At 51.4% G+C, this 23,282-nt stretch overlaps 11 protein-coding genes across 11 annotated transcripts; 4 read left to right on the top strand and 7 right to left on the bottom strand.

The window, feature by feature from the left end:
* Positions 1 to 406: 406 nt before the first annotated feature.
* mug86 (Meiotically up-regulated protein 86 protein) lies at positions 407 to 1,461 on the bottom strand (the record flags this gene model as incomplete). Its single annotated transcript, XM_064872881.1, has 4 exons — positions 407 to 730; positions 781 to 952; positions 1,000 to 1,210; positions 1,263 to 1,461. 4 exons carry the CDS (start codon positions 1,459 to 1,461, stop codon positions 407 to 409), a joined length of 906 nt encoding a protein of 301 aa, XP_064731539.1.
* A 2,585-nt stretch (positions 1,462 to 4,046) lies between these two features.
* On the bottom strand, positions 4,047 to 5,204 carry RSB1 (phospholipid-translocating ATPase rsb1; the record flags this gene model as incomplete). The annotated part of the gene is made up of 1 exon (XM_064872882.1): positions 4,047 to 5,204. The coding sequence occupies one exon, from the start codon at positions 5,202 to 5,204 to the stop codon at positions 4,047 to 4,049; it is 1,158 nt and encodes a 385-aa protein (XP_064731540.1).
* Positions 5,205 to 6,278: 1,074 nt separating this feature from the next.
* Positions 6,279 to 7,993, bottom strand: PMZ80_004458 (uncharacterized protein; the record flags this gene model as incomplete). Its single annotated transcript, XM_064872883.1, has 3 exons — positions 6,279 to 7,755; positions 7,804 to 7,848; positions 7,899 to 7,993. The coding sequence occupies 3 exons, from the start codon at positions 7,991 to 7,993 to the stop codon at positions 6,279 to 6,281; spliced, it is 1,617 nt and encodes a 538-aa protein (XP_064731541.1).
* Positions 7,994 to 8,936: 943 nt separating this feature from the next.
* On the bottom strand, positions 8,937 to 9,611 carry PMZ80_004459 (uncharacterized protein; the record flags this gene model as incomplete). Its single annotated transcript, XM_064872884.1, has 1 exon — positions 8,937 to 9,611. One exon carries the CDS (start codon positions 9,609 to 9,611, stop codon positions 8,937 to 8,939), a length of 675 nt encoding a protein of 224 aa, XP_064731542.1.
* A 321-nt stretch (positions 9,612 to 9,932) lies between these two features.
* On the top strand, positions 9,933 to 10,781 carry PRE7 (Proteasome subunit beta type-6; the record flags this gene model as incomplete). Its single annotated transcript, XM_064872885.1, has 2 exons — positions 9,933 to 10,054; positions 10,106 to 10,781. The coding sequence occupies 2 exons, from the start codon at positions 9,933 to 9,935 to the stop codon at positions 10,779 to 10,781; spliced, it is 798 nt and encodes a 265-aa protein (XP_064731543.1).
* A 1,020-nt stretch (positions 10,782 to 11,801) lies between these two features.
* Positions 11,802 to 12,632, bottom strand: PNO1 (pre-rRNA-processing protein pno1; the record flags this gene model as incomplete). The annotated part of the gene is made up of 1 exon (XM_064872886.1): positions 11,802 to 12,632. The coding sequence occupies one exon, from the start codon at positions 12,630 to 12,632 to the stop codon at positions 11,802 to 11,804; it is 831 nt and encodes a 276-aa protein (XP_064731544.1).
* A 401-nt stretch (positions 12,633 to 13,033) lies between these two features.
* PMZ80_004462 (uncharacterized protein) lies at positions 13,034 to 13,795 on the bottom strand (the record flags this gene model as incomplete). Its single annotated transcript, XM_064872887.1, has 2 exons — positions 13,034 to 13,243; positions 13,313 to 13,795. 2 exons carry the CDS (start codon positions 13,793 to 13,795, stop codon positions 13,034 to 13,036), a joined length of 693 nt encoding a protein of 230 aa, XP_064731545.1.
* Positions 13,796 to 15,425: 1,630 nt separating this feature from the next.
* On the top strand, positions 15,426 to 18,140 carry PMZ80_004463 (uncharacterized protein; the record flags this gene model as incomplete). The annotated part of the gene is made up of 1 exon (XM_064872888.1): positions 15,426 to 18,140. The coding sequence occupies one exon, from the start codon at positions 15,426 to 15,428 to the stop codon at positions 18,138 to 18,140; it is 2,715 nt and encodes a 904-aa protein (XP_064731546.1).
* A 429-nt stretch (positions 18,141 to 18,569) lies between these two features.
* Positions 18,570 to 19,481, top strand: PMZ80_004464 (uncharacterized protein; the record flags this gene model as incomplete). Its single annotated transcript, XM_064872889.1, has 1 exon — positions 18,570 to 19,481. One exon carries the CDS (start codon positions 18,570 to 18,572, stop codon positions 19,479 to 19,481), a length of 912 nt encoding a protein of 303 aa, XP_064731547.1.
* A 414-nt stretch (positions 19,482 to 19,895) lies between these two features.
* PMZ80_004465 (uncharacterized protein) lies at positions 19,896 to 21,101 on the top strand (the record flags this gene model as incomplete). Its single annotated transcript, XM_064872890.1, has 1 exon — positions 19,896 to 21,101. The coding sequence occupies one exon, from the start codon at positions 19,896 to 19,898 to the stop codon at positions 21,099 to 21,101; it is 1,206 nt and encodes a 401-aa protein (XP_064731548.1).
* Positions 21,102 to 22,008: 907 nt separating this feature from the next.
* On the bottom strand, positions 22,009 to 22,515 carry PMZ80_004466 (uncharacterized protein; the record flags this gene model as incomplete). Its single annotated transcript, XM_064872891.1, has 3 exons — positions 22,009 to 22,079; positions 22,133 to 22,228; positions 22,317 to 22,515. The coding sequence occupies 3 exons, from the start codon at positions 22,513 to 22,515 to the stop codon at positions 22,009 to 22,011; spliced, it is 366 nt and encodes a 121-aa protein (XP_064731549.1).
* Between the last annotated feature and the right edge of the window lie 767 nt (positions 22,516 to 23,282).

Here is a 23,282-nt window from a genome sequence, read left to right on the forward strand (position 1 = left end):
TATGCGGATGCGCCTGCCTTCAGCAGTACGATTGGTCTGGACTCACAATATTAGCACGATCTGAGCATCGACCTCTGTAGGTATCGCACACTCGCTGCCGGACATCTAACAACGTTGCTGCCACAGATACAAACGTGGATAGTTAGGTCGAGCGGCGAGCTTAGTCTTCTGTGCGGGGGCAGCGTCACGTCCAAGCAGCATAAAAAGGGCTTCGGTCGTAATAGCTCTCCCTGCGTATTCTTTGACCCAATGCTTCCAGAACGAATTGTGTGATATACATATCATTAAATACGAACGATATCTGTTACGTATATATCGCTAATATGATCGTTCATGGGTATCCAAACAAAGCCAAGCAATATCACAGCCAGAGGGTATAGTCAAATTTGTTTTGCTTTTCACTCATCTATGCCTGATGATCAGTCTTTTTTCCTCGCTTCTCCTTGCCCGCTTCAGACCACGGCATGTGAGCAACTGGAATGATGAAGAAGCTGTTCGATGTATCGGCGATACCGGCCAAAGCGTTGTACCATGCAAGGAATGCTGCCATAAGTCCAAACGCACCTCCAGCCTTGACGCAGGACGGGTTTGGCGATCCTTCTGCGTTCTCGTGCATGTAGGCAATGGCGAGCATGAGGAAGGCAAGGTCCAGAGTGAAGAATAGCGAGAAGAAAGCGACCGTGGATTTCAGCGTGCACATGAGGAGGATCGACGTGAAAACGAACCATCCCTGTATTGTATTAGTTGAGTGGTAAAGTGAGTCTGGAGCGAGACGCTTACCCAGAGGAAGAGTGAAAAGGAGTTGTGGAAATCTGTTAGGCTGCCGTCCGGACCCTCCAGAGATGACTCAATGGCGAAGCCACCTGGTGTTAAGATAATGGCGAAAGCGAGCCAGAAACCACCATAGGACGATAGTGCAGTTGCACCGAATGTGTTGCCGACAGCCATTTCCCTATATCTGTTAGCTCGGCAATGCGTTTCTGCGAGCGCGTGACATACCACATGCCAGCTAGAAGCTGGACGAGTCCACCATAGCCGAAAGCCAACGCAATCACGATGTTGGGCGCAGTCAAATCGCGAGCGCCAACGTTGATTAAACTTAGGACGAAAGTCGTGAGCGCGAAAGCGGAAAGACCGAGAGGTGCAGGATTGGCGAATTTTCTGTTTTCGACACCTTTGTAGAGACCTGGCTGGAATTCACCACCGAATGCTGTATATGGGTCAGCGCATGCATATACAGTAATCTCGAAGAAAGTACATACCAGGTAGCAACCCGCCGGAGTCGTTCGTCTTCATATGTGCGAGAGGCCCATATCCGAAGCGACTAGCCTGAACAGCTTTCTGCTTCTCTTCATGGCTCATGCCCTGTGTGACTTTTTCGAAATCTTGATGAGATGTACCGCCATTGGCATGGGCCGAAGCAGGGTTCTCATATTCGTTATGTGCTTGGTTGGTCGACATCTTGAAGTGTAGTATGAAACAAATGTCAATACGTCTAACAGGTGTTACGATATGTCACGGCAAGCGCGAAGGAAGGGTCAAACAGAGAAAGGAAGCAGGGGCATCTCCTGGCTTATGTATATTTGACCCATCAAACACAAGTGCCGGGATTTGCATTTCTGGAGCTGTCAACTAAGATTTCATGACAGCTGGTTCATACGACGTGGAGAAGTGGATGATCAGGCTGGGCCACCGTAATTATTGTCTGGATCGTCAATAATGCTGACCAGTCATCGTTATGCTTGAGATGTACATGGGGCAGCGCGTTCGCTATCCAGCCGAGATGAAAGGTCATCAGGCGCTACTGAAGAAGGCCTGCTTCAACACGATGCGTCGAGGTTGTTGGAAAAGGACGAGCGTCATGCATGATCTTAGGTGGAATGATTGAAGTGGAGCTTTCACTTGCAGCCATCACAACGTAACCTCAAGCAGGCAAAGCGCATTCGAGATGGCTCTTTTGCTGCACTCTGATTTGTGCCGACAACGCGAAGAGCCAAAGCTCGTGTGAGAGCGTGACCCCGGATGGGACAAGTGCGGGTGCGCCAAAGGTGAACGGAGTAAAGCTTAGCACGTCGATATCGTCATAGTGCTTCAAACTTGGAGTGCCCGATACCCGCGGCGCTCACATCTCCCGCCTTTGGAACCTGACTGTACAGCTGGGAGATCTTGGCCATCACTTTCTCCTCATCGACTTGCAGCGCCTGTGACGTCCTTTTTCTTAGCATCCCTCTTCAAACGCGAGATCATCTTTGCAATCGAAGATGCATGCGCAGCGAATTTCTTGGGCTTGACGACCTCAAAAGCTCCGCATTGTGTCCCGGACTGCAGCACGTTTGGCGCTTCGGACAACAGGCGAAGGTCGACCAGCGCTGAAAATAGCCAGTACAGACCAGGTTGATTTCGGCAGACGGCGGAACTTGATCATGTGCTGAAGCAGAGATCATTTGCGGAGAGCTCGGAACCCACCTTACCGCTAAAAAATAGCGAGTCTGATTATTGTTGCTTACTCGTACCTCTGAGGCGTACTCTACGGGGTACCTGTAGGCCAGTGCTGTTAGGCCAGAAACCTTCGAAACGTTGTCCTTCATAAGCCATGGGCATGCACCATCCGATTTTAGCCAAAAGCGCCACAAATCTTACTTGTGCATAAGCTTCGCGAGGCGATTGCCAAAAGCGCTTCACTAAACGTCCATCGCAAGGGGGAAGTTCAATATCATTCGAAAATCGATCAGGACACCATTCTATTGACACTCGTGAGCGACAGCGTTGGCTACGCCAGTATGAACGAGCGCCGGCATGTTCTGTGCCCGTTCCGACTGTCCGGAGAAGCTTGAGGAGGAGTGATCTGCTGAAATTCGGTCCTCGCATTTGTCTCGGTGCTAGGTTTGTCAGATACTACTGTAGATAGCGTTTACTCCTCCACGCAGCTTCGATTATTAACCCCATCGATCCACTCACCCGCGGAGACTCGTGTTGTTAGCACTAACAAGTAGAGAAATCCGGTAGATTTAGGCAAATATCGAAACCAACGAATTCGACAGTCTAATCCTGTGCGCGCCCTGCACCTCTCTTCGGAGCGTTGCATAGAGAGTTTTGTGAACTCAGGAGAGGCGGCGTGTGAGGTTCGAGACATCCCGCTGCTCCGGCACACGTACCAAACACTCTTCACGGAATTCGTGGAGACCATAAGGTAATGGCAGAAGCTACTGTACGATGTACGGGAGACCCAACCAGACTATCGGACTGCGAGATCGACAGGGCACCAAAGATTTCCGGCCCGTGATGACCTGAAAGTTAGACACGTCCGGCCTTCCATGTAACTTCCGCGGCATCTTAGAATCCAATGCTCACATGTCAAAGCGAAATTTATCCTACTCTAGGAGGCTGTCTCCTTCACAGCCAGCTCATTATGCACATGCAGTCCTGCTTTGAAGAACCGAATCGCCTGCGCTGTCGCTCGAGAAGCGTGCAAGCGCCGAAGTGAGGCTTTGTTGCTCATGTGACGACTCCCCATGTTGCACTGCGATGAGCCAGAGGCTGAGTGAAGCCTGTACCTCGTTGAGCAACTCATCGCAGGAAAGTGTCTGACCTGAGGCGCGATGTCGCAAAACGAAGAAACTCCAAAGAGGACAAGCGACCAAAAAACGAGTTCAGTAGGTCATCAAGATAAGATTCACAATGCGGTGAAGAGGAAGTATGGGAGAAACACATGAATGTCTATTGAAGCCGCAGGCAATGCCAAAGTTCCCATATTGAGTGCAGCTGAATCAACGTCGTCTATAGTAATCCCAGCTAGTCCCACAGCCAATTCATCTCAAACATTGGTACACAAACGAGACCTTCGGTCCACAAAATGCTGTCGGACTGCCGATGTCCAGACGCCATCATCTATCATATCCATCATTCTGAGCGCCGCCAGAACCACTAAGCAACCCTTGCTATCGTATCTTCGCAGACATCATGTAATGTATCCCCTTTTCAGCGCCAACGAAAACTGCCGAGGGCTGCTTGCCCAATCTATCCATTCATCCCATCTCAGCAAAAACTCAAGCACGAAGACTCTCATACCTCGACCCCCCAACAGCAGGCGCCCTCTGCTCAGCACTCAGATCCTCTCGGCTCCCATCCCGACTACCAACCGCACTATTCGACGCGCTCGTCATCACCAACTTCTCACCGGCACTCGGGCTACCAGCTCTCCCCTGGAAACCCTTCATGCTCCAATGGCGCCGCAGCGCAAACCCAGGGTGGAAAGCAGTAAGTGCAATGCAGGACAGTATGATCATCGGCCCCTCCAATATCATGAACGTCAACTGGTCGTTCGCGAGCTCTCCATCAAAACCCTCCTGCAACTCAGCCAGTCGGTACGAGGATCGAACGAGGATAAGGAACGTCGCGACGCCCAGTGCCCCAATGAAGCCCTTGAACATCACGCTTGTCTTAATGGATGTATAGTCAAGTGCGCTGTCCCCGCCCACCTCTTCCGATCGCCGCATCCAGGTAGGTCGTCTAGCGAGGCCCTGCGAAGGTGGGTACGTCGTGTCGGCATCCGTGACGGTGAACCGCATCTTCTTGCTGACGATGCCCTTGTATAATCTCCAGGCGAAGTCAGAGCACAGACCGATGAAGATGAGCAGCGAGACCACCTGGAACGCCAGACCAGCAATCATGACGTTGATGCCCATGTCGGACCCTGCCTGGTCATCTGCTGTGGCTGCGAGACCGCCGCCCGCGGCCTGCAGGATAAGCGAGATGATGTCGAATGTGACGAAGATCTTGGTGTATGTCATTGGCTTGAGGCGCGTGTGCATCAGGTTCGGGTCTAGGATGTAGATTACCCGTGCGAGACACAGGTAGATGCTCGCTGTGATGAAAGCGGGTGCGATGGTGAGCGGGATGAGGTACATCAGGAAACCGTTGAAACTGAAGATGTTGTCGTTTAGCATGATGCGGCCGATGTAGCCGACTGTTTCGCCGATGAGGCCCAGGCATAACCAGGACATGAAGGACCATGTTTTGTAGCGGATTCCGAAGGTGAGGTTTGGGATGATGAGGATGGCGAAGAGGGCGGCGTACGCTGCGTTACCGGCTAGGGTGGGGATGTAGTGGATCTGGCCTTGTTCGAGACAGCATGTTTCTGCAGTGCAGAAGTCGGATTCGATGGTGAAATTGCAGGTCTGGGTGAAGTCTGATGCGGAGACCATCGTGATGGTGCTGGCTCAGGGGAGTGTTGGAAAGGAACGAGGTGGTGCAACTGTGGTATGAGCCGATGTGAATGTTGGTCACAAGCGTCTCGGCTGTGGTCTCGAAGGAAGTGCTGCAAGCTCAGGAGCACTCCTGATGAGTGATAGTTACTAAGAGGCTGGTGGTGGTGGTTGATAGCCGGGAGGATGAGTGCTGGTCCTGTTGCTGAAGTATGTTCTGGTGTTATGGCTAAGTACTGCCATGGTAGCGGATGCACCTGGGTTATATGCTCTGTTGACAGCAGTCGATGCCAAACTTAGCAGTGACATTGTGTCAAAGCTGCGAGTCCCCATAATGCGAGCTGTAGTTTGCAATGTTGATGCTCAGCCATCTATGTTGCGAAAACGTGCAAGAAGGCATCAACGAAGCTAGGGTCAGCATAGAAGCTAAACCGTTCTCGGAAGGAAAAGCGAAGGAAATTGCTGTGCTTGACAGGACGAGACAAGCGAGCACAAGCTCGGTAAGGCAGACCTATCAAATTCAGGCACCACACTGGACGAGCTCTTGCTTCTGGCAGCTGGGGACAAGCTTTCCAGACCGTCGGTATGGTCACTCGTGCACCCGCCGATGCCACTGACTGACCGCTCTAAGCACAGTTTCACACGGGTTTGACGGTCGATCCATAGTATCGCAGGTGCAGTGGTATGCTATTGCCAAGCAGCTACGCTGTCGCCAGTTGCTGTAGCCGCGAGATGCCGGAAATCATGGGCTGAGTATACGCAAGCCCAATAACATGGGTCCATACGATACGAGATGCTCCATTATCATCATCAGGCTAGACTGTTGTTTTGACAGATTTTGCTGGTATTTCCCAGCTTGACAACGAAATGCGCAAATCGCACTTGAGCATGGACCCATTCGTGGCTGACAAAGGCAGCCCTCGGCAGCCAAGAAAACATGGAGAAAAAGCTAGGAGCACGACTTGGGTGGCCTGAAACAGATTCAACCAAAGCTAGCGTCCCTGATTCGTTTCAAAGACCGAAAGCGAAAACAGCCGCGTGGTTGCACATTCGACAGAACAATCAAAACACAAATTATTGATGCTGCAATGAATACTGTATAGCTTGGCCCACGTCTTCTTCGAGGGGTATCAGTTCGTCCCATTCTCTCCAGAGCTCTTGGTGACCATTCAATTTTGCGGCGAAGGTAACACGTGTGCCTTGCTCGGTGGTGACAAGAGTCCGAGCGTCGACGATACTTCCACCCTGGAACCTGATACCACCTGGTATCATCTGGCCTGTTCCGCTTTCAAGTTGTACCACACGCCGACATACTCTGAGAGCTTCTGTTCTACTCCATAACCCCTCTCTTGCGGGCGCTCGCTCCAGTATCGATATAGCTTGCCATCGTAGGTAAGGATCCCTGCATTTGAGAACCGTGAGATACAGTGGAGGTATTACACCCATCTCGAACGTGAACATAGGAGTATTGCCTTTGTCGCGCGACACTATTTTTTCAGCTTCTCTCACAGCAATCCGAAATGAGTTTGTGTGTTTGTTCCAAGCCCCTTCGTCCCTGTCCATGCAGGTTGAAAGCCATGCGACTGTAACTGTATGTGTCAGCAGCAAATTGGCCTTGTAGTAGTCATCCATTCCCGAAGCGAACCGACTAGTCGTGCATAGGTGATCGAAAGCTTCGAGCCAAGCAGCATATGCGGCTAGTTGGACTCCTTGTTTCTGGAAACATTCCTGCACTGTAGGCTCGTCGAGGTCATTGACATCGGGAGAAAATCGATAAAGCCTGGTCTTCACGATCAGTTCATGACTCTCTGCAACGAGCCAATATAAAGCGCCACGAGCTTCGTCCAAATCCTCGAATTGGGAGAAATTCGCACTGATGTTGTTGTATAGTATGGTATCTGGCGACCTGAAGTGAGGAAGTCTTTGCCCAAATAGTCGAAGCAAGACCAGCATCCGCTCGAATATGGGCAAGAAAATCTTCGCCGCCTCATTCTGAGTAGTGGCAGAAGGTTCGTATAGCTCGCGCAAAACTTTCTGCATAACAGCAGCACCGGTCTGCAGCAGCTTGTGAGTCTCTTCTTTGTCGCCGCGCAAGCAATGCAGGCACAGGAAGAGTACGCATGTCGCCAAGGCTACTGTGTCTGCTCTTGGCTGAGCGACTCGCTCTGCAGTAGCGGTCAGCGCCTTGCTATACCTCTCAAAATGCCTCCTTTGGGCGTAACTAGAGTCATGAAAGTCTTGAGTTTCCTGCACTTCCCAAAGATCGCTGACTGCGAATAGGGCTTGCTGGATGGCAGGCTCAGCTTCACTCAACTGTAAGACTGATGTGGTCCAGAACTCGGTATCCACAGCACCGCCCAGGATGTTTGCGACTTTGACCCGGTAGTACTGCAATGCCCTCGCATCGCCATGTACTGGAGATGGAGTGCGAGGAGGAGTTTGCAGACCAAGAAGCCCGTTGATGCGATTGCGCGCATATTCCGCACTGGATATTTGCGTTGAGACGAAGACATCGTCGTATCCCTGACAGACTCGATCGGCAGCGACGCATCTGTAGACCTGTCAGTTTTCACCGCCAATGCTTGAGCGTTTACCGTACCTCCTGCACACAGGTTTCGCTTCATCGCATTTGACTTTCCTGGCTCTTCGTAGGTCAGAAATTACCAGTTGCGAACATGACTTTATGCATCTTACTTGCATGTCAGACAGCCGGTCTTGCTCTTCTTCGAACCTAGTCGTCCGTTGGGTTTAACCAATGCACCAACATTGTTCGGCGATGGAGGGCTCATAGTCATAACATAGTGAACAGATTTCAACTTTGATGGCTGAGCCCGGAGTTCACAGCTCCTTTTGATACAATTCCGTCGAGTACATGATTAGATAATAACCTGAAGAGTTGAGGATGAATGCCTTGCTAAGAAAGTGAAGTCAGTGTAAGTTGCGGTGATGGAACGCGGCTTTTAGCCCCCACGGGCATGGATATCGGTCAAGTCTCTCCACTATTGCTTCGATGATTGGGCCTGTAGCCACCGAAACTGGGCTTGTAGGGGCATGCAGGCAACCACAAATCAATTTCACCTAGCATTTGAAGACCGGAAAATGCTATTCCTAGAAGTTGCTGAACCAAATCCCCTTATCTGGAAGAGCTTCATGGTGTAATAGCGAAAGCCACAACAAGGACGCAATTGAGGCTGATAGGAGACGAAACCTCTAGTCGCATGAAAGACATGCAGCTCGAGCTGCAAGGAGGTGCAACACTTTACGGGACCAGTGGACTTGCGTGAAAGTCGTCAAAAGTATATCTTTATGCTTGACGAGCAGCTTGACAGTCAAGAGTTCCGTCCTTCTGCAGACTCAAGATGGATTGACCGTTCGGCATTTACGTCGTTCGAGCGGCTTTGCTGCCATTCATCCGCTGTTAGTCCGTGGCGCAATCCCGTCACGATGAACCCAACAACGATCCGGATTGCAAGAGCAAGCACTAAACCGACTGGACAGTTGACGATTGCGCACCTTTATTATGCTGGCGTACCTCGAGTCATTGAGTCCAGTTGTTGAATCCTGTAATTGTGCGACTGGGTCGTGTGCTTCGTCCATAGAAGCCAGGCAGTGGCAGCACTGTTACTCAAGAGACGACTCAGAGCGGCCGGCATCCTCTAGGGACCACGAGACAACCATCTCCGAGTACTGTGGTCCGTACTGTTATTTTCGATATTACTTTAGCGTCGTCCGTCAACGCTGAGAAAGTCTTGGAGACGTGAATTCGATCTTCCTCTTTCCAGCAGTAGATTGAGCCTTCTTGGTCACTTCCAGCTCGGCGCCGAGAGCCTGCTGACTCTTCAGTAATTCCTCCTTGTAAGCCCAAGGTGGGAACAAATTCATGCTGAACACCTCGGATGGCACACTGGAGGCGTATTGGGATCGAGATGGGAGATGGGAACGCTCGAGCAACGAAGCGAACAGCGTCGGGTTTTTGAAAGAGCTCTTGCCAGCAAGATCTTCGTTAAAGTGCACGCCCTTGGCCTTGAGCTCGAGAAAGCGCTTGAACCTGGCTGTGATGGCAGGATCTGCTTCAGAGGCCGCTTCGGGTGGGAAGGATGCCATTGGGTGCGAAGGCTGGGTGAGATAGCGAAGCAGATCCTTTTCGGACATGGATGGCATTTCTTGCTTGGCGTCCTCCTCGTATGCGTCCTGTACGGTAGCACTGGCATCATCAGGCCTGCTCGGACCTACCATAGCGTCCACAGAGACCGGGGTGAAACTCGATACATTTTGCCCGTCCGTCGAGACAGTCGCGACAGCACCATTTGTGAGAGAGGATTGCGACTGTTGAGGCTTGCCAGCGGAAGCTGATATTGGAGCCTCGTCTTCCTCATCGCTGCTGCCGTAGCCGACGAGACCGTTCATCGCCGGCACTATAGTAGCAGGGCTTCCCGTTAGGCTAGGTACAAAGAGTAGCAACCTTTGCTGATATGCTTTAGTGTATCATACCGGTTGTTGACTGAGCGAGAGGCAAGGACGACGGCTTACCTTCCCGTTTCGGTGGGGACCGTATCAGATTTGCCTAAGGCAGGAATGTCCAGGCCGCAGTTAACTTACATCACGCGTAGTAGACTTGAGCAGCAGCAGCCGTTGCAATTCAGCATAAGTTACACTTCTTGTTGTAGAGATCCAGCGAGTGTACTTTGTTCCGCCTTGACCTTCGACTAAACCCCCATTACCTCAAACATGGCGTCGTTAATGAACCACGCGGCCCTCCCCTCCGAAAACCCATCATATTCCTTCTCAGAAGCATCAACGATACCACGGACTGAGGCCTCGTCAGGTCCACGGCAGCATGGCTTCTACCCGTGCGTCCTGTGATATCCGAATCCCAAAGGTAGTAATTAACATCCCTCTAGATACGCAGACAACGGCGGTTCGACGCTCGGCATAACAGGCGACACCTTTGCCATCCTCGCTGGCGACACCCGGTCAACCTCAGGCTACAACATCAACACCCGCTACGAACCCAAACTCTTCCGTATCGGCGATGATGATTCCTCACCTATCGTCCTCTCAGTGGTTGGTTTCGCAGCAGACGGCAAAGCCTTGAAGGAACGACTCGACACGATAGTTAAGATGTACAAGTACCAGCATGGCAAGCCAATGTCCGTCAAAGCATGCGCACAAAGATTATCCACCATTCTTTACGGAAAGCGATTCTTCCCATACTACGTTCATGCCATTCTTGGGGGACTGGATGAGGAGGGCAAGGGCGCACTCTACAGCTACGATCCGGTGGGAAGTTATGAGAGGGAGCAATGTCGTGCTGCTGGTGCTGCTGCGAGTCTGATCATGCCCTTCCTGGATAATCAGGTGAACTTTAAGAATCAGTACATTCCTGGTAGCGGGTCAGGGCTATCGTTGAAGGAGAAGCCGAGGGAGCCCCTGCCGCAGGACACTGTGCTACGATTGGTCAAGGACGCCTTCACGAGTGCTACCGAGAGACATATTGAGGTTGGTGACGGGCTGCAGATACTGATCATCATGAAGGGGGAGATCAAGGAGATTTATGTGCCGCTGAAGAAGGACTAAACGGGTTCAATCTAGCATGGGCATTCGCAAGGCGTACCGGATGAGAACATTAGATGCTGGCGTGTTAGTTCAGCGATGAATATCAAATGGTCAAGGTCTCGAAATTACTGGTTTGTGACCACCTTCACAACTGTCAGCCCGGTCAAATCACCTCTAATGGGGAGGCGTGCATCGCTTGTGGGAGTTGGCACACCTATTTGACTCACAAGACCTATACCCTGTGGGCTCTTCCCTCGACCAGCGGAGGGGCTGCACTCTTACTGATCTTGAAATACAGCCAGTCGTGGCGTTGGCAACTCTGACTGCTTGCTGATCAAACTCTTGGAACACAGCAGATTACACTAGCGGAAGAAGCAGACATGTATCCGAAACCAAGTCCTTTGTCGCTTCCTACCTGATGCAGACCCTCAAGCCGTGCCACACTCATCTCACTAACACGCCTGTCTCTGAGCTCATTACGCCACAGCAAAGGTCGCTCTGTACGACTGAGAAGCTTACCTAAAGTCGAGAATCTTCCCAAGGAGCGCAGCTCGCTCGTACCTGGGTTCCCTCTCCCACTTCCGCTCCGGGCGATAGAGAGCTGAATGCCGTTCGACACGTCCCTCAATATCCACGAAGCCCGTGGTCACCGGCATTCAACTTCCCGCACAGTCCGAACCACTAAAGTTCGAGAACTCTGATGAATTCTCGGTATATTCGGTCTCAACCCAGCCCTCATGAGACGACAGGTCGACGTTTACTTGCTCAAGCTCAAGCATCTTCAGAAGGACGCTTTGCACGGGAAGGTGTATGCATGGCCTCTCGGGGCCGGTAATGCTATCAGGCTCAAGCCGCTGGAACGCGCGACACGTTTTACGTTTCGAAGGAGGGGACGAGAGGCATTGAAAGAAACAGAATTATCCCATTCTTCCCACTCATGCGTGAATATCGTAACGACATATCTCGTACCTTAACCCTTCGCAATGGTCTTTTTTCTCGTCATTTGACCAACATACTGCACATATGCCAATCTAATGACCTCTAAAATCTCTCCTTCATCCTCCCCGCCACAGTCCTCAAATTCCCATAAACCTTCCCCGGCGGCGCCCCCAGAATCAAACTCACAACCGCCTCCCTCGCAATCCTAATATTCTGAAACCCACCCAAAATATGTATCTTGCTATCCGCCAGCACAACCCTCGTCTTACTCGTGTTCTCGATCGCAAACTTCGTCTTGCCGTCTTTCCCCGCTATCCGCCCTATCGCACGACCCAGATGCTCCCCACTCAACGTCTTGACGTCCTTGATCTCGAATGTCTCGATGTATAGATCATCCAGTCGTAGCAGCGCGATCGCATCGTCGACGTCGAAGCCCAGCGTGAATGCGCGGAGGAAGTCCTCGCCTTTCTGGAGGGAGTCGGTGGATGTTGTGTAGCGCGATGTGCGCATCTCGACGGCTTTGGATTTGATGTTCATTCGGACTTGGAGTTTGAGGTGTTCGACGAGGGGAGGGTAGATCTTTGGCCAGGCGTTTTTTAGGGGCGTGAGTCTGTGGGGTGGGATGGGGACTTTTCTACTGTGGATCTTTGTGGCGAGGGTTGGTGTTGTTTGGGTTGGGGAGGAGAGGATTGGGTCGGTGGAGGGGGAGAAGTGGGGGCAGCCTTCGGGGTCGATTTGCATTGTTGTGTCGTCGTCGTCTTGTTGCTGTTGTTGTATTGAGTCGTCGGGCTGTAGTGACTGAGGTGGTTGTGCTTGTGGTTCTGTGACGATTTCGATTTCTGTTGATCGGGGTTCTGGTTGCATCTCTTGGTCTGTGATGAACTCTTCGGCGAGTGTTTCGGGTGCGCGTTGCAGCGCGGTAGGAGCAGGCATGTTGGAGGGTATGGAAGGCGAACAGAATGTGGTGGCTTCTGGAGTGACCGAGTGTGGCTTCGTGTGGTGATATCGCAAATGGCCGGGGCAGGAAGCAAGAAAGATATATGACCTTTCTTTGGCTGCTAGTACAAAGTCTCCGTATAGGACCTGGAATTAGATGTGCGGCGGTGTGTTAACGTGCAGAAATGCCACTGTGCAAATATTATGGTCCGCCGGTACTGCAAACACTCGAAGCGAACAAAAAGTTACAGAACACTAGCGGCTGCCAGTGTGTGGAGAGATAGCGACGCTTATCGATAACAGTATTACATAATCAAGCCGGCGCTGATCTCTTCGTGAAGCTCGAGAGTTCCAACAGGCTCATGACACGCCGACAAGTTCATGTTGAAGGGAAATTCTCACTTCTGATCTTCCGGCACAGAGTCGTCACCTTCTTCATAGCCGCCCGCTGCGCCCTTAGCCCGCCTCTTTCTCGATTCTGCAAGCTCCTTCAAATGTCCGCCCTCGCCCTTGACATACTCATAAGTTCTGAATTCTGTGTTTACCCATCCTGTCCCACTCTCCTCACCTGGGTTGTCTGACCAGTCCTCTGTGAAATAATGCAGAAACTGGCGATAGTTAGCAAGAATCTTGCAAGCAAATGAACAACAATAATGCAGGGACAAGAGCACACTTACACCGCCGTGCGCTACTAACGCGACATGCTTGAAGTCGAGACTCTTGATGAATTTTCTGAGTTCCACGACGTTGGTCTCGATGTGAGGAGCGTCCATCGTCCACTTGCCCTGGTTTGAGGACCAGTCTTCAACCATACGTCTCTCATCGAGTTTGTCGCCAAATTCCTTCTCGAGTGCCTTGACGCTTGAGCCAGTATCACTGGGCTTATCGCTAGTCTCCTGAGCACGGGGAACGAGGATGAGCTTGAGCCCTCGCTTTTCGATGGCTGGCTCCAGGCCTATCAGCGCTGTCTGAATGGTGCGACGGATGGGAGATGTCATGATGCAGTCGATACCGTCCAGGTATGGGAAGCGATCCCGCAGTCTCTCACACTGCTCCCGACCGGTTTTTGTGAGGTCTGGGTCATGGTACTTCTGCTCGTTCTCGGGGGACAGGTTGTGGTACCCTTGGGCATGCCTGATGCAGGTCAATATGGGTGCCATGTTTGTCGTTTGTGAACAGTCTTTTTCCAGCACAGCAAGTCTGCTCTCAACGACGGAGCAGTATTCATTTATATGCTATATCTTTTTCTGCAATGACGAGAACGTCGTCAGAATGCCAAGGCACACGGCCATGCCATATGCCGTAGCATCCATTACTTGGAGCAGGCACAATCGCATCGCATGCTGCTGAAACTTTTCCTGGACATGAACAAGGCAGAGGAGTGACTCGCCTGCAGCATGACGTTCATATTTTAAACTTAACTAATGCCAAGTAGATGTGAATTGCTGAGCTTGACCTGGTAAGACGACCGACTTTGAACCTTCTCGCCAAGCGCGGAAGGTCTATACGAGTAGCTCCAGATGCGGAGCGATTCAGCCGCAGGCCCGGAGAACGTACCTCGACGGCATTGATTGAAACACTGCCATCTGGCGGTTTTTGCTGGGCATTGTGAAGAACCATCATCCTGCAAGTCAGTACTCCTGCTGTATGCATGGGGAGAACCTGTTATATGAGCACGTGCGGTATAGCACCAATTGTCTCTTTCCGTAGTTACTATGCCTGCCGAAGCTTGTCCTAGTAGCACTGCCAATGCAGCGATGCTAGTCAATAACCCCGAGGTGCTTCACTTACATCTTCCTCACCCTCAGATTAACACAGGATACTTCTAAATATTGGGGAGCATAATGACCTGAAGTAGGGCGAATTGTTTCCGAGCAGAGTCCTTGGGAGGCAGGATAGAGATCGAGCGAGAAGCAGGCAGGCGGTGACAGACCCTGACAAGTATCCGATCCTCAAGAAGTTTCTAGCAGCCACAAGCAGACTTCTGCAAGGATGTGAAAGTCATCAGTGGAAGGGTCTCTGAGGCGCTTTTAAGGTGGTATCAGATGTAAGCACTGTCACAGTGTGCTCAATAGCATCGCTAGTCCGATGGCTACATCTGTAGCATGGTCGCGGATGGGCTAGGAATGTTGTATAGGATTCGAAGGATACCACGTACCCGTCAAGGGAGGAAACTAGGGGCTGATCTCTGAAGATAATGGTTCGAGGTACGCCAGCCTCAAGTTCAACATAGTTGTCGCAGCGACTAGGAGTCACTTGTGTGCCACGAACACGCAAATGACATGCAAGATGCTCAGAAAGAAAGGATCCGCTGACAAGCCTAGGGGTGGTTGTTCCTAGTTCGAACTCGGTAGTGGTACGGGTCCTTTATGTGGTGAACAGTAACCTGCGTATTGTTCGGGCTTAAGATGAACATCGCGCTGTGAGCGGAGTCTTCATTCTGCAGTCTTCGTATCTGAGACGATCTAACAAGTGTGTAGCAAACAGAAAGATGGTCGTGACAAGGGAGGTCAATGTCCTGCGAAGCCTGGATTTAAGTATGGAAGTCCGCCGACTTGGCGCCAACTTAAGCGTGCTTGAGAGCCGATTGGCAAAGGCGTTTCCGGTACGAGCAGAGTAGGGCGCAATCGAGCTTTGTCACTGTTTGGGCCTCAATACACTTCCTTCCGCCACTACGTGTTGTATTTGTAAGGTATATTCAGCATTTCTAGCGACTGCAAGTGATGAAAACGACATTGGCCATGTACTTGATACGATGAATCTATAACGACTTACGCCGACACGAACAACATGGCGACGCCGACAAGGCAATCTGGTCATTCGCGCTTCGAACAAGTCCTTGCGAACAACGATCCAATCCTCAGTTCTCTCATTGCACAACTGCCCAGCGAATCGATACTGAAACTCTACCATACGTCCCCCTTCCTCAGACAACTTCTCCGCAACACGCCGACAACATGGAAATACATGTCATGGCGGCTACATCAGCCTGTCCCAACTCAGTCCCCTTCGAACCTTGCACAGGGAGGCTTGCAGCAACGGCAACCCTGCAACTATGCACTGGACTCGCTGATGATGTATGTGATCATACCGTTTAGTACACGCCTGACGAGTTTGGACTTGGACAATACATCCGTTAGTGGTGCGACGCTGTTCCAAACAGTAATGATACTGCGGAAAGACACACTCGAGCATGTCTCTGTTCGAGGATGTAAGAACGTCTCGCTGAAATACCACATCAATCCCTGGCTCTTGATGCACGCCATGGCACTGGAAAATCCACCAGTCATGCGTCCGCCGGAACTGCAAAAGCTGGCATTAAAGAGTCTCTACACATACAGATGCAGACACCACAGGAGGAGGCCATACCTGCCCAGCAGTTTACTCAGAAAAGAAAGCGATAGTGAGCCCACTCATGAACTCGTACTTGCCTGCCACAAACTCGGGATCTGGACCGATACAGCCTGGTGCACGACCCCCGGTCCAAGATGCTACAGGAGGCGGGGATACGCGATGTTGAGAACGCAGCAAGATCTGCGCGAAGTCTGGGTTGTTTACGACAGGTTATGGCGCAGTCGCAATTGGCTAGGTCCTCCACCAGGTCGTAATGGAAGCCAAAGGGTTCGGAAGCGGAAACGTGAAGGTCGTGTCTGGGAAGAGGAAGAAGCTGCAAACGGAGAGCCGGTTGGCTTGGGAGGAGAGGGCAAAGATGTCCCCGCGCACCTGCGCCAGTCGTACAAGCAATTTGTCGAAAACATCCATTGTGACAATTGCTCGGAGGAGATTCTAGAAAGATGCGAGCAATGTTCGGTTCAGATGCACTGCTCAGGCTGCAGGAAGACCCTCTGTGCAAGTTGTGCCTTCGACCGTCCATATCTCAGAAATCAGGGTGCTTCAGAAGAAGAGAAACAGCGGTTCTGGTGGGCTCCAGGCTATGCCGTCTCGCCAACCTCAATGCAGGACAGTCCTCCGGCTCAGGCTACGTTTGGGGCGCCCAACCAGGCAAGTACCTTTCCCAACAGTAAGCTGAAATGGTGTTGTATGGAACCCGTATTCACTGGTGGTGGTGGAATCACCTTCGGCAATAGTCAGAATCATCCCGACATAGACCGACTGCGAGCGGCTCCATTGCCACCGGGCCATGGATACGAAGACGCAGAGTTTGCAACGCATAGCCCTGATGATGTTCATGAAATGGGGACCCCACTGAGCAGAAGCACAGTATCCGGCCCAGGAGGACGATGGGCATCACTCGCCGAAATGTTCCGGTATGGCGCTCAGATTACCGTGAGCGAAGAGTCGGACAGCATATCACGGATTCTATGCGATGAGTGCTACAGTTCGGAGCAATGGAAGATCAAATGCAAAGGATGCTCAGTCGCCCTGTGCCTGAAGCATGATGTGAAGGAGAAACAGCGAGTGCGCATCTGTGGCTATAAGGAGTTGAACGTCGAGAAGCAGGAATTGATTGCACGGTTGAAGGCCACAAAGCTTTTCAAGTCGCTCTGGCTGAAGAGGAAAGAGCAGCAAAAGCTCGAGGCTAATAAATCCAACAAATCAGAAGCGCTAAGGATCATGGAAGAAGCACAACTTGCGCTAGCAGCTAATGTTCTCTTGGAAGAAGGACACCCGAAGTACAACGAGCTCGCACAAGTTTCGCCGCACCTGTTTCCGCTAGATCGAGGGACCTCCTCAACACTTCCGATTCGGACGGCCGAGCCGGCAACATCAACCGACTCGGAACCGATAGGCCGACCACTCTCTCCCGGATCGAACAGTACAGGACCCTTGAGCAGAGCGTCCTCTCCTGCTCCTTCCACAAGATCGGTCAGCGCTACACCAGAGCCCAGCAAGGCTGGAGAAAGCGCGAACCAGCCACTCATAATGCCAAGCAATTGGAAAGGTTGTCAAGCATTTTTCTGTTCCGCCAGTCGACTACCCGGCGACAACCGCAGACGTTGCAGCGCGGTCATGCGTCAATGTCACGACTGCAAGGTCTTCGTTTGCGATGATTGTACTGCGGGCCTTGACAAGTCATGCCCTTGCAAGGGATGTCGACTTACCGATGGCGAGACCGATTCAATCGCAGGCGGCACAGCTGCTTTCTTCTGTCCGAATTGTCGGCACGAACGAATCGTGTCACGAAAATGTAGACGGAAACTGGCATGTCTTAGCAGAAGTACGGTGTTGAAGATGCAGAAAGAGAGAAAGTCCCGGCCGAAGATGAGTCCACAAGAAAAGATCAGTCATATCGCAGATATCTTGCTTGACCAGCCGCAGTTGGCTGGCTTTGGCGATACTGAGTTTACGCTTGACTTGTTCTATGGTAGTGTTGATCATGAGTTGAGGGAGCTGGAGGAGATATCAATGTCTGCGGTCAGTGTGGTCAGGAAGGTCCAAAGTTTAAGGTCGCAAGCTGCGCCTGGATCGCCTGCTGCGTTGGCATTGCCGCACATCACAATCGAGGGGGCAGATTTGCCAGAGGTTTCAAACTCGAATCAATGAGGAGGGGTATGGTCATTTGTTGGGCTATAATCGCTGTGCGATAACAAAATGACGAACGGTTGTTTCCAAGCCAGGCGTTACGGATTTGGATGGGCTCGGGTTCTACAAGGGCATCTCAATGGCAGGGTGGATGGGCAATATAGGGGAGCATCTTTACGATCTCAATGACATGTAGGAATGATAATATTAGCACTCTTTCGAGATTGATACACGTCTAAAACACCGTTTCTTCCCCGATGCTCGCCTCCAATAACTTATTTTGCTCCAGCAACTCAGCTGAGTCGCTCACCAAGGATGCTTGTGTGCCTAAGGCAGCTTTTTGCTGACTGATATCCTTCCGCTAGCGAAGTGAGACATGTCCGTGTCATCCGCTCCTTCATAAAATCCTCGACGCGCTCGAATGTGCGTTCCTTACGGACACCATCAAGCATGTCAGGCTTTCGCGACCAGGTCTTCTACGACAGCAGTCGCGACAATGGTTTCTTCTCACCTATCACCGCAACCGCCAACTTCTGCGAGGAAGATTACGCCATCTCCTATTACATTGGCGAATTCATCAGCACCTTGTCGAACGTAGCTTACATCTACTTTGCCATATATCCGCCGAAGCTATCTCTACAGTCAAAACCGTATGGCAAAACCAGCAACTCGCGCATGATCTGGGATGTACATACGGCGTCGCTCATGTCAATCGGCATAACATCAGCAATCTTCCACGCATCTCTACGAAGCTTCCCACAATTCCTCGATGAAAGCTCTATGTACTTCCTAGTCGCGGGTTTCTCATTCGACCTTCTCACAACAAGCTACAGAACCATCGCTGGCAAACCCGCTATTACGAAGCACCATCGCACTCTCGCTGCTACAGTAATCCTACTCGCCATATGTACAACAAGCGTCATCACACTAGTGACCGGCGACCTAATCATTCACACCTTCGTCTTCGCCACAGGAATCCTCATCTGCGGCATCAAAATGAGCGGACTGATTCGTAAACACGACAAGAGCACACGCTCGAAACTGTACTGGCATCTATTCACAGCGGACATGGCACTCAACCTTGGCTTGGGCTTGTGGATCATCGATTGCACTCCGGCATACTGCGCCATGTTGCGGAACTTTAGGGGCCAACTGATTGACACGTTCCCTGCGCCTCTGGGTCTCCTACTAGGGTTTGTCACTGAGCTGCACGGCTGGTGGCATTTCTTCACGGCACGTGCGGCGGCAGAATTCATCAGCTTGATTAGGTATCTCACGACAACGGTTCCCGATGAATTGGACAGGAAGGAAAGCAAGGTGAATGGCACAGTGAATGGCAAGGTAAACGGCAAGGCAACGTAATGCAGCTTACTCAGCTATCTACCTGCAAACCGGTCGCCTGAAGCATGATGTTTGTGGCGCATTGCTAGCCTGTGAGTGGACAAAAGGGGCTTGAGCCTCAACAAGTCACGTGCAACGCCTCAGATAAGCTACGTGGCTGGGCAAGCTGCCTCGGCCCAATCATAATCTTGTCATCAACCACCTCAGATTCGATATCATGAATCTGGGCGAAATCACTACGTACTACCACATTTTCTTGTACCATAGATAATATTTTTTCAACCTACGTTGTTTGGCAGCTACAACCTGCGGTTCTTGCATATATTGCAGCTACCAACCGGCCTTCCGACCACGATCCCTTTTACCAGCATATCATACACCACACTACCGTACTAAGAAGACATTCTACTGTCCATTGCGAACAGATCGCGCACCATGTCAACCACCGACCTCCTCTCCCGCCACAACCTCAACTTCAACCTCTACCTCCTAACAGCATCAGCCATCTTCGCCTCCGGCTTCGCCCTGCACTCCCTCCTCTCACAGTCCCAAAAACCCTCAGCATCAGGCACAGATCAATTTCCAATAACCCGCTCCCCACGTCACACCCTCCTCCCCCACCTAACAGCCCCCCAACGCTCAGCGCTCCCCTACCCCCCCGACGCCCTCCCCTCCCCCCGCGATATAAATTCCCCCTACGGCACCCTCCGCGCCTACGAATTCGGGCCCGAAGATGGACGCCGCGTCCTCCTCATCCACGGTATCAGCACACCATGTCTGGCCCTCGGCGGTCTCGCACACGCCCTTGTGGAGCGCGGGTGTAGAGTTTTACTCTTTGATTTACCGGGGCGGGGGTACAGTGACGCCCCAAGCGATCTGGAGCATGATTTAAGGTTATTTGCGAGTGTGATTTTGATTGTGCTTGCTAGCTCACCCTTGGGTTGGATTGGAAGTGGGAAGGACGGGGAGGGGTTTGATCTGGTGGGGTATAGTCTTGGCGGTGGTATCGCGGCGGGCTTCACGTCTTACTTTGGACATCTCGTACGGAGTCTGACGTTGATTGCACCGAGTGGGTTGATTAGGGATGAGCATATTAGCGCGACGAGTCGGGTGTTGTATGCGAGGACGACGTTGTTTGAGCCGATACTGCTTCGGATTGTGCGGCGGAGGTTGAGGAAGCCGTTGCAGGAACCGAGACCTGGGCAGCCCGATGTGAGTGGTGAGCATGGTGCAGATGCGAAGGACGCGGTGCAGGCGGAAGTGAATATTGAGGGGAATCAGCGCGTTGTTCTGTCGCGGAGTCACCCGGATATCACGATTGAGGCGGCGGTGAACCATCAGATTGAGTATCATGAGGGGTTTGTGAAGGCGTTTATGAGTTCTATTAGGTATGGACCGATACAGAGGCAGCATGAGCTTTGGAGGAGGGTTGGACGGGATTTCGAGGAGAGGGGGAAGGAGGTGTTGGTTGTATTGGGGGAGAGGGATCCGATTATTAAGTGTGAGGAGATCATGGAGGATGCGAGGGAGGTGTTTGGGGGGAGGGTGCAGTTTCGTGTTATGGATGCGGGTCATGAGGCGCCTGTTGCGAAGGGGGATGAGGTTGCGGAACATATTTGGGGGTTTTGGGAGGGACAGTAGTAGATGGGTTATGAGAACTTCATTTTCGAAAGATCATTCTCGTCTGGTCGACCACCTCGAACCCCTGGGTATGCTTGTAGTTTGCCATGGGTCGCACCATGCCGAAGGGGAATTCAGACATTGATATCGTTTCGGACCTGTTAGTCTTAATACGTGGTGGACATTTGCATGTCCCATTCCAGGTAGTTTCTCGCCTGCTAGTCGCAGGGCGTAGACGCCGAATCGTGTGAAGTCAGGTCTTGTAGGGTACACCGCACCCATAGCGATTTGTTTTTGCAGCGATGCAGAAGGCTGGGTCTATACAACAACTTCGAAAGAAATCTAGGTGATTGGGAGCTCTAAAATTCAGTAGAATCTTGCGTATAATCTCAGCCGGTAAGTTGTTAATATGCATCATTGTGAGGACTGCAACGTAGGCCTCAGGTTGTTGTCAGTCTGTTTGTTAGCAAGTAAGGCACGGACTCCCAGGTGTGTTCTGCTCATGTACTCTTCGAAAGCTGGCCGTTCCTATGCAATAAACTAGAGAAGCTAAGGTTCTGTGACTTGCCAATAGTATGTGTCTAGGTAGTCACGGTGAACAGTGAATTGGTTACAGAATGGCCTGCTTAAAGTCCTTTCGTCAAGCAGTCTCTGAAGCGAAGCTTTGTAGTGTTATCTGAACAGTAAAATTGCAAGAGACCTCGTATGCGACCAAGATAAAAGGGTGCCTCGACGGGAGTTCGAATGCATTGTATTCGTAATTTCATATGCAGCTTTCACCACAGGGTTTCAGAAGCCCTGTGGTCTCTGTCTTTCATAATTCATGGCTCTTGCCGTATCATGCTAGATGCATTTCTTTCTCCGCTAGTGCAAGCAGTCGTTGACCAAAGCTCATGCTTATGCTCAATCTCATCGCGCTATTCTCTGCTTAACCGAATCTGGTCTCCTTATCCTTGATCGGCATATCGCTTCCAGTAGTAGACTTGTACTGTCCTCGAACTGCAAACATTATCAGTTTCAATCCGTCTTTCCTGCTCATGGCGTTTACTTACTGAAATCAGAGATCTGCTCATCCTTGGCCTGTTCAACAGCACTCTCGTTGTTCTGTGGTCCTGCACCCATGAACTTCTCCTGGACGAAGTCGATTCCTGTTGACCATCAGTCAGCAACTTATGCTTGGTCTGACCACTGAACATGTATGCATGCTGCACATATTGGTAGCTAGAGAATACGCACCCTTGTCAAGGTAATCCTCGTTCTTCTCGCTGGCCTGACCACCACCAGCTGCCTCGTTCATCTTGTTACCAATACCGCCGAAGAAGCCACCACCGCTGGAGGAGCCCTGCTGCTGGCCCTCCATGGTTTGACCTTGGGTCTGTTGGGTCTGGTTGTTGCCGCCCGAGAATTGGTTGGCGAGGCCTTTGAGGGAGTCCATTCTGATTGATAGGTGTAAAGTGCTTTAGGGTTCGAAGAGATAGATTCTGCTTTGTTTGTGCAAGGAGGTTTGGATACAGAAGATGCTGTAGATGAGTTAAAGTTTAGAAGCGAAGACCGATATCTATAATAATATCAGGTGCAAACGCATAGAGGGGCAGGAGCATGCGCAAGGGCTATCTGGGCAGGCACGGGCAGAGCTGGGCAGATCGTGTCACGCGTGAGGTCACTTGTTCGTCGAATCATGTTTCCACGTTTCAGACCCAGTATGGACAAGGGCTGTGTTTGCAGAAGCAGGGCATAAATCATGTTTCAAAGCTGTCAGTTTCCTGGTCATAAAAGCAGTTGGTCGGATGTTGCTTCAGGATGAAAGCTCCTGCTGGCAACGTAGCTGAAAGTGACGCTGACGACGTATGCCAAGGCTATATGGCGTTCCAGTGGAGGAAGCCATGCCTAAAACGAAACGGCTACCCGCTATCGATAGCGCCTTGAACTTTATCGTGGGCGGGTATCGCACTGCTCGCGTGTCGTCGTATGGTGTAGCAAGACGTGCCTTGAAATGCTGTAGATAGTGCCATAGAGAAGCAGACGCGGAGCCTCACAGGCGACAAGCCAAGTCGATTACTACTTCGTGAATGAATAAGCCATTGGTGCCATAGCTTAGAAGAGCTGTCTTCTATCTTGCTGCAATTTCGGGTGTCTATATGATCAAATGATGCCTTCACCACAGGCAGCGCCCGAGCAATTGTCCACCTCTTCCGGAACACC

This window comes from Knufia obscura, assembly GCF_036327395.1.
Source record: "Knufia obscura strain CCFEE 5817 isolate CBS 148926 chromosome Unknown scaffold_4, whole genome shotgun sequence".
NCBI lineage: Eukaryota > Fungi > Ascomycota > Eurotiomycetes > Chaetothyriales > Trichomeriaceae > Knufia > Knufia obscura.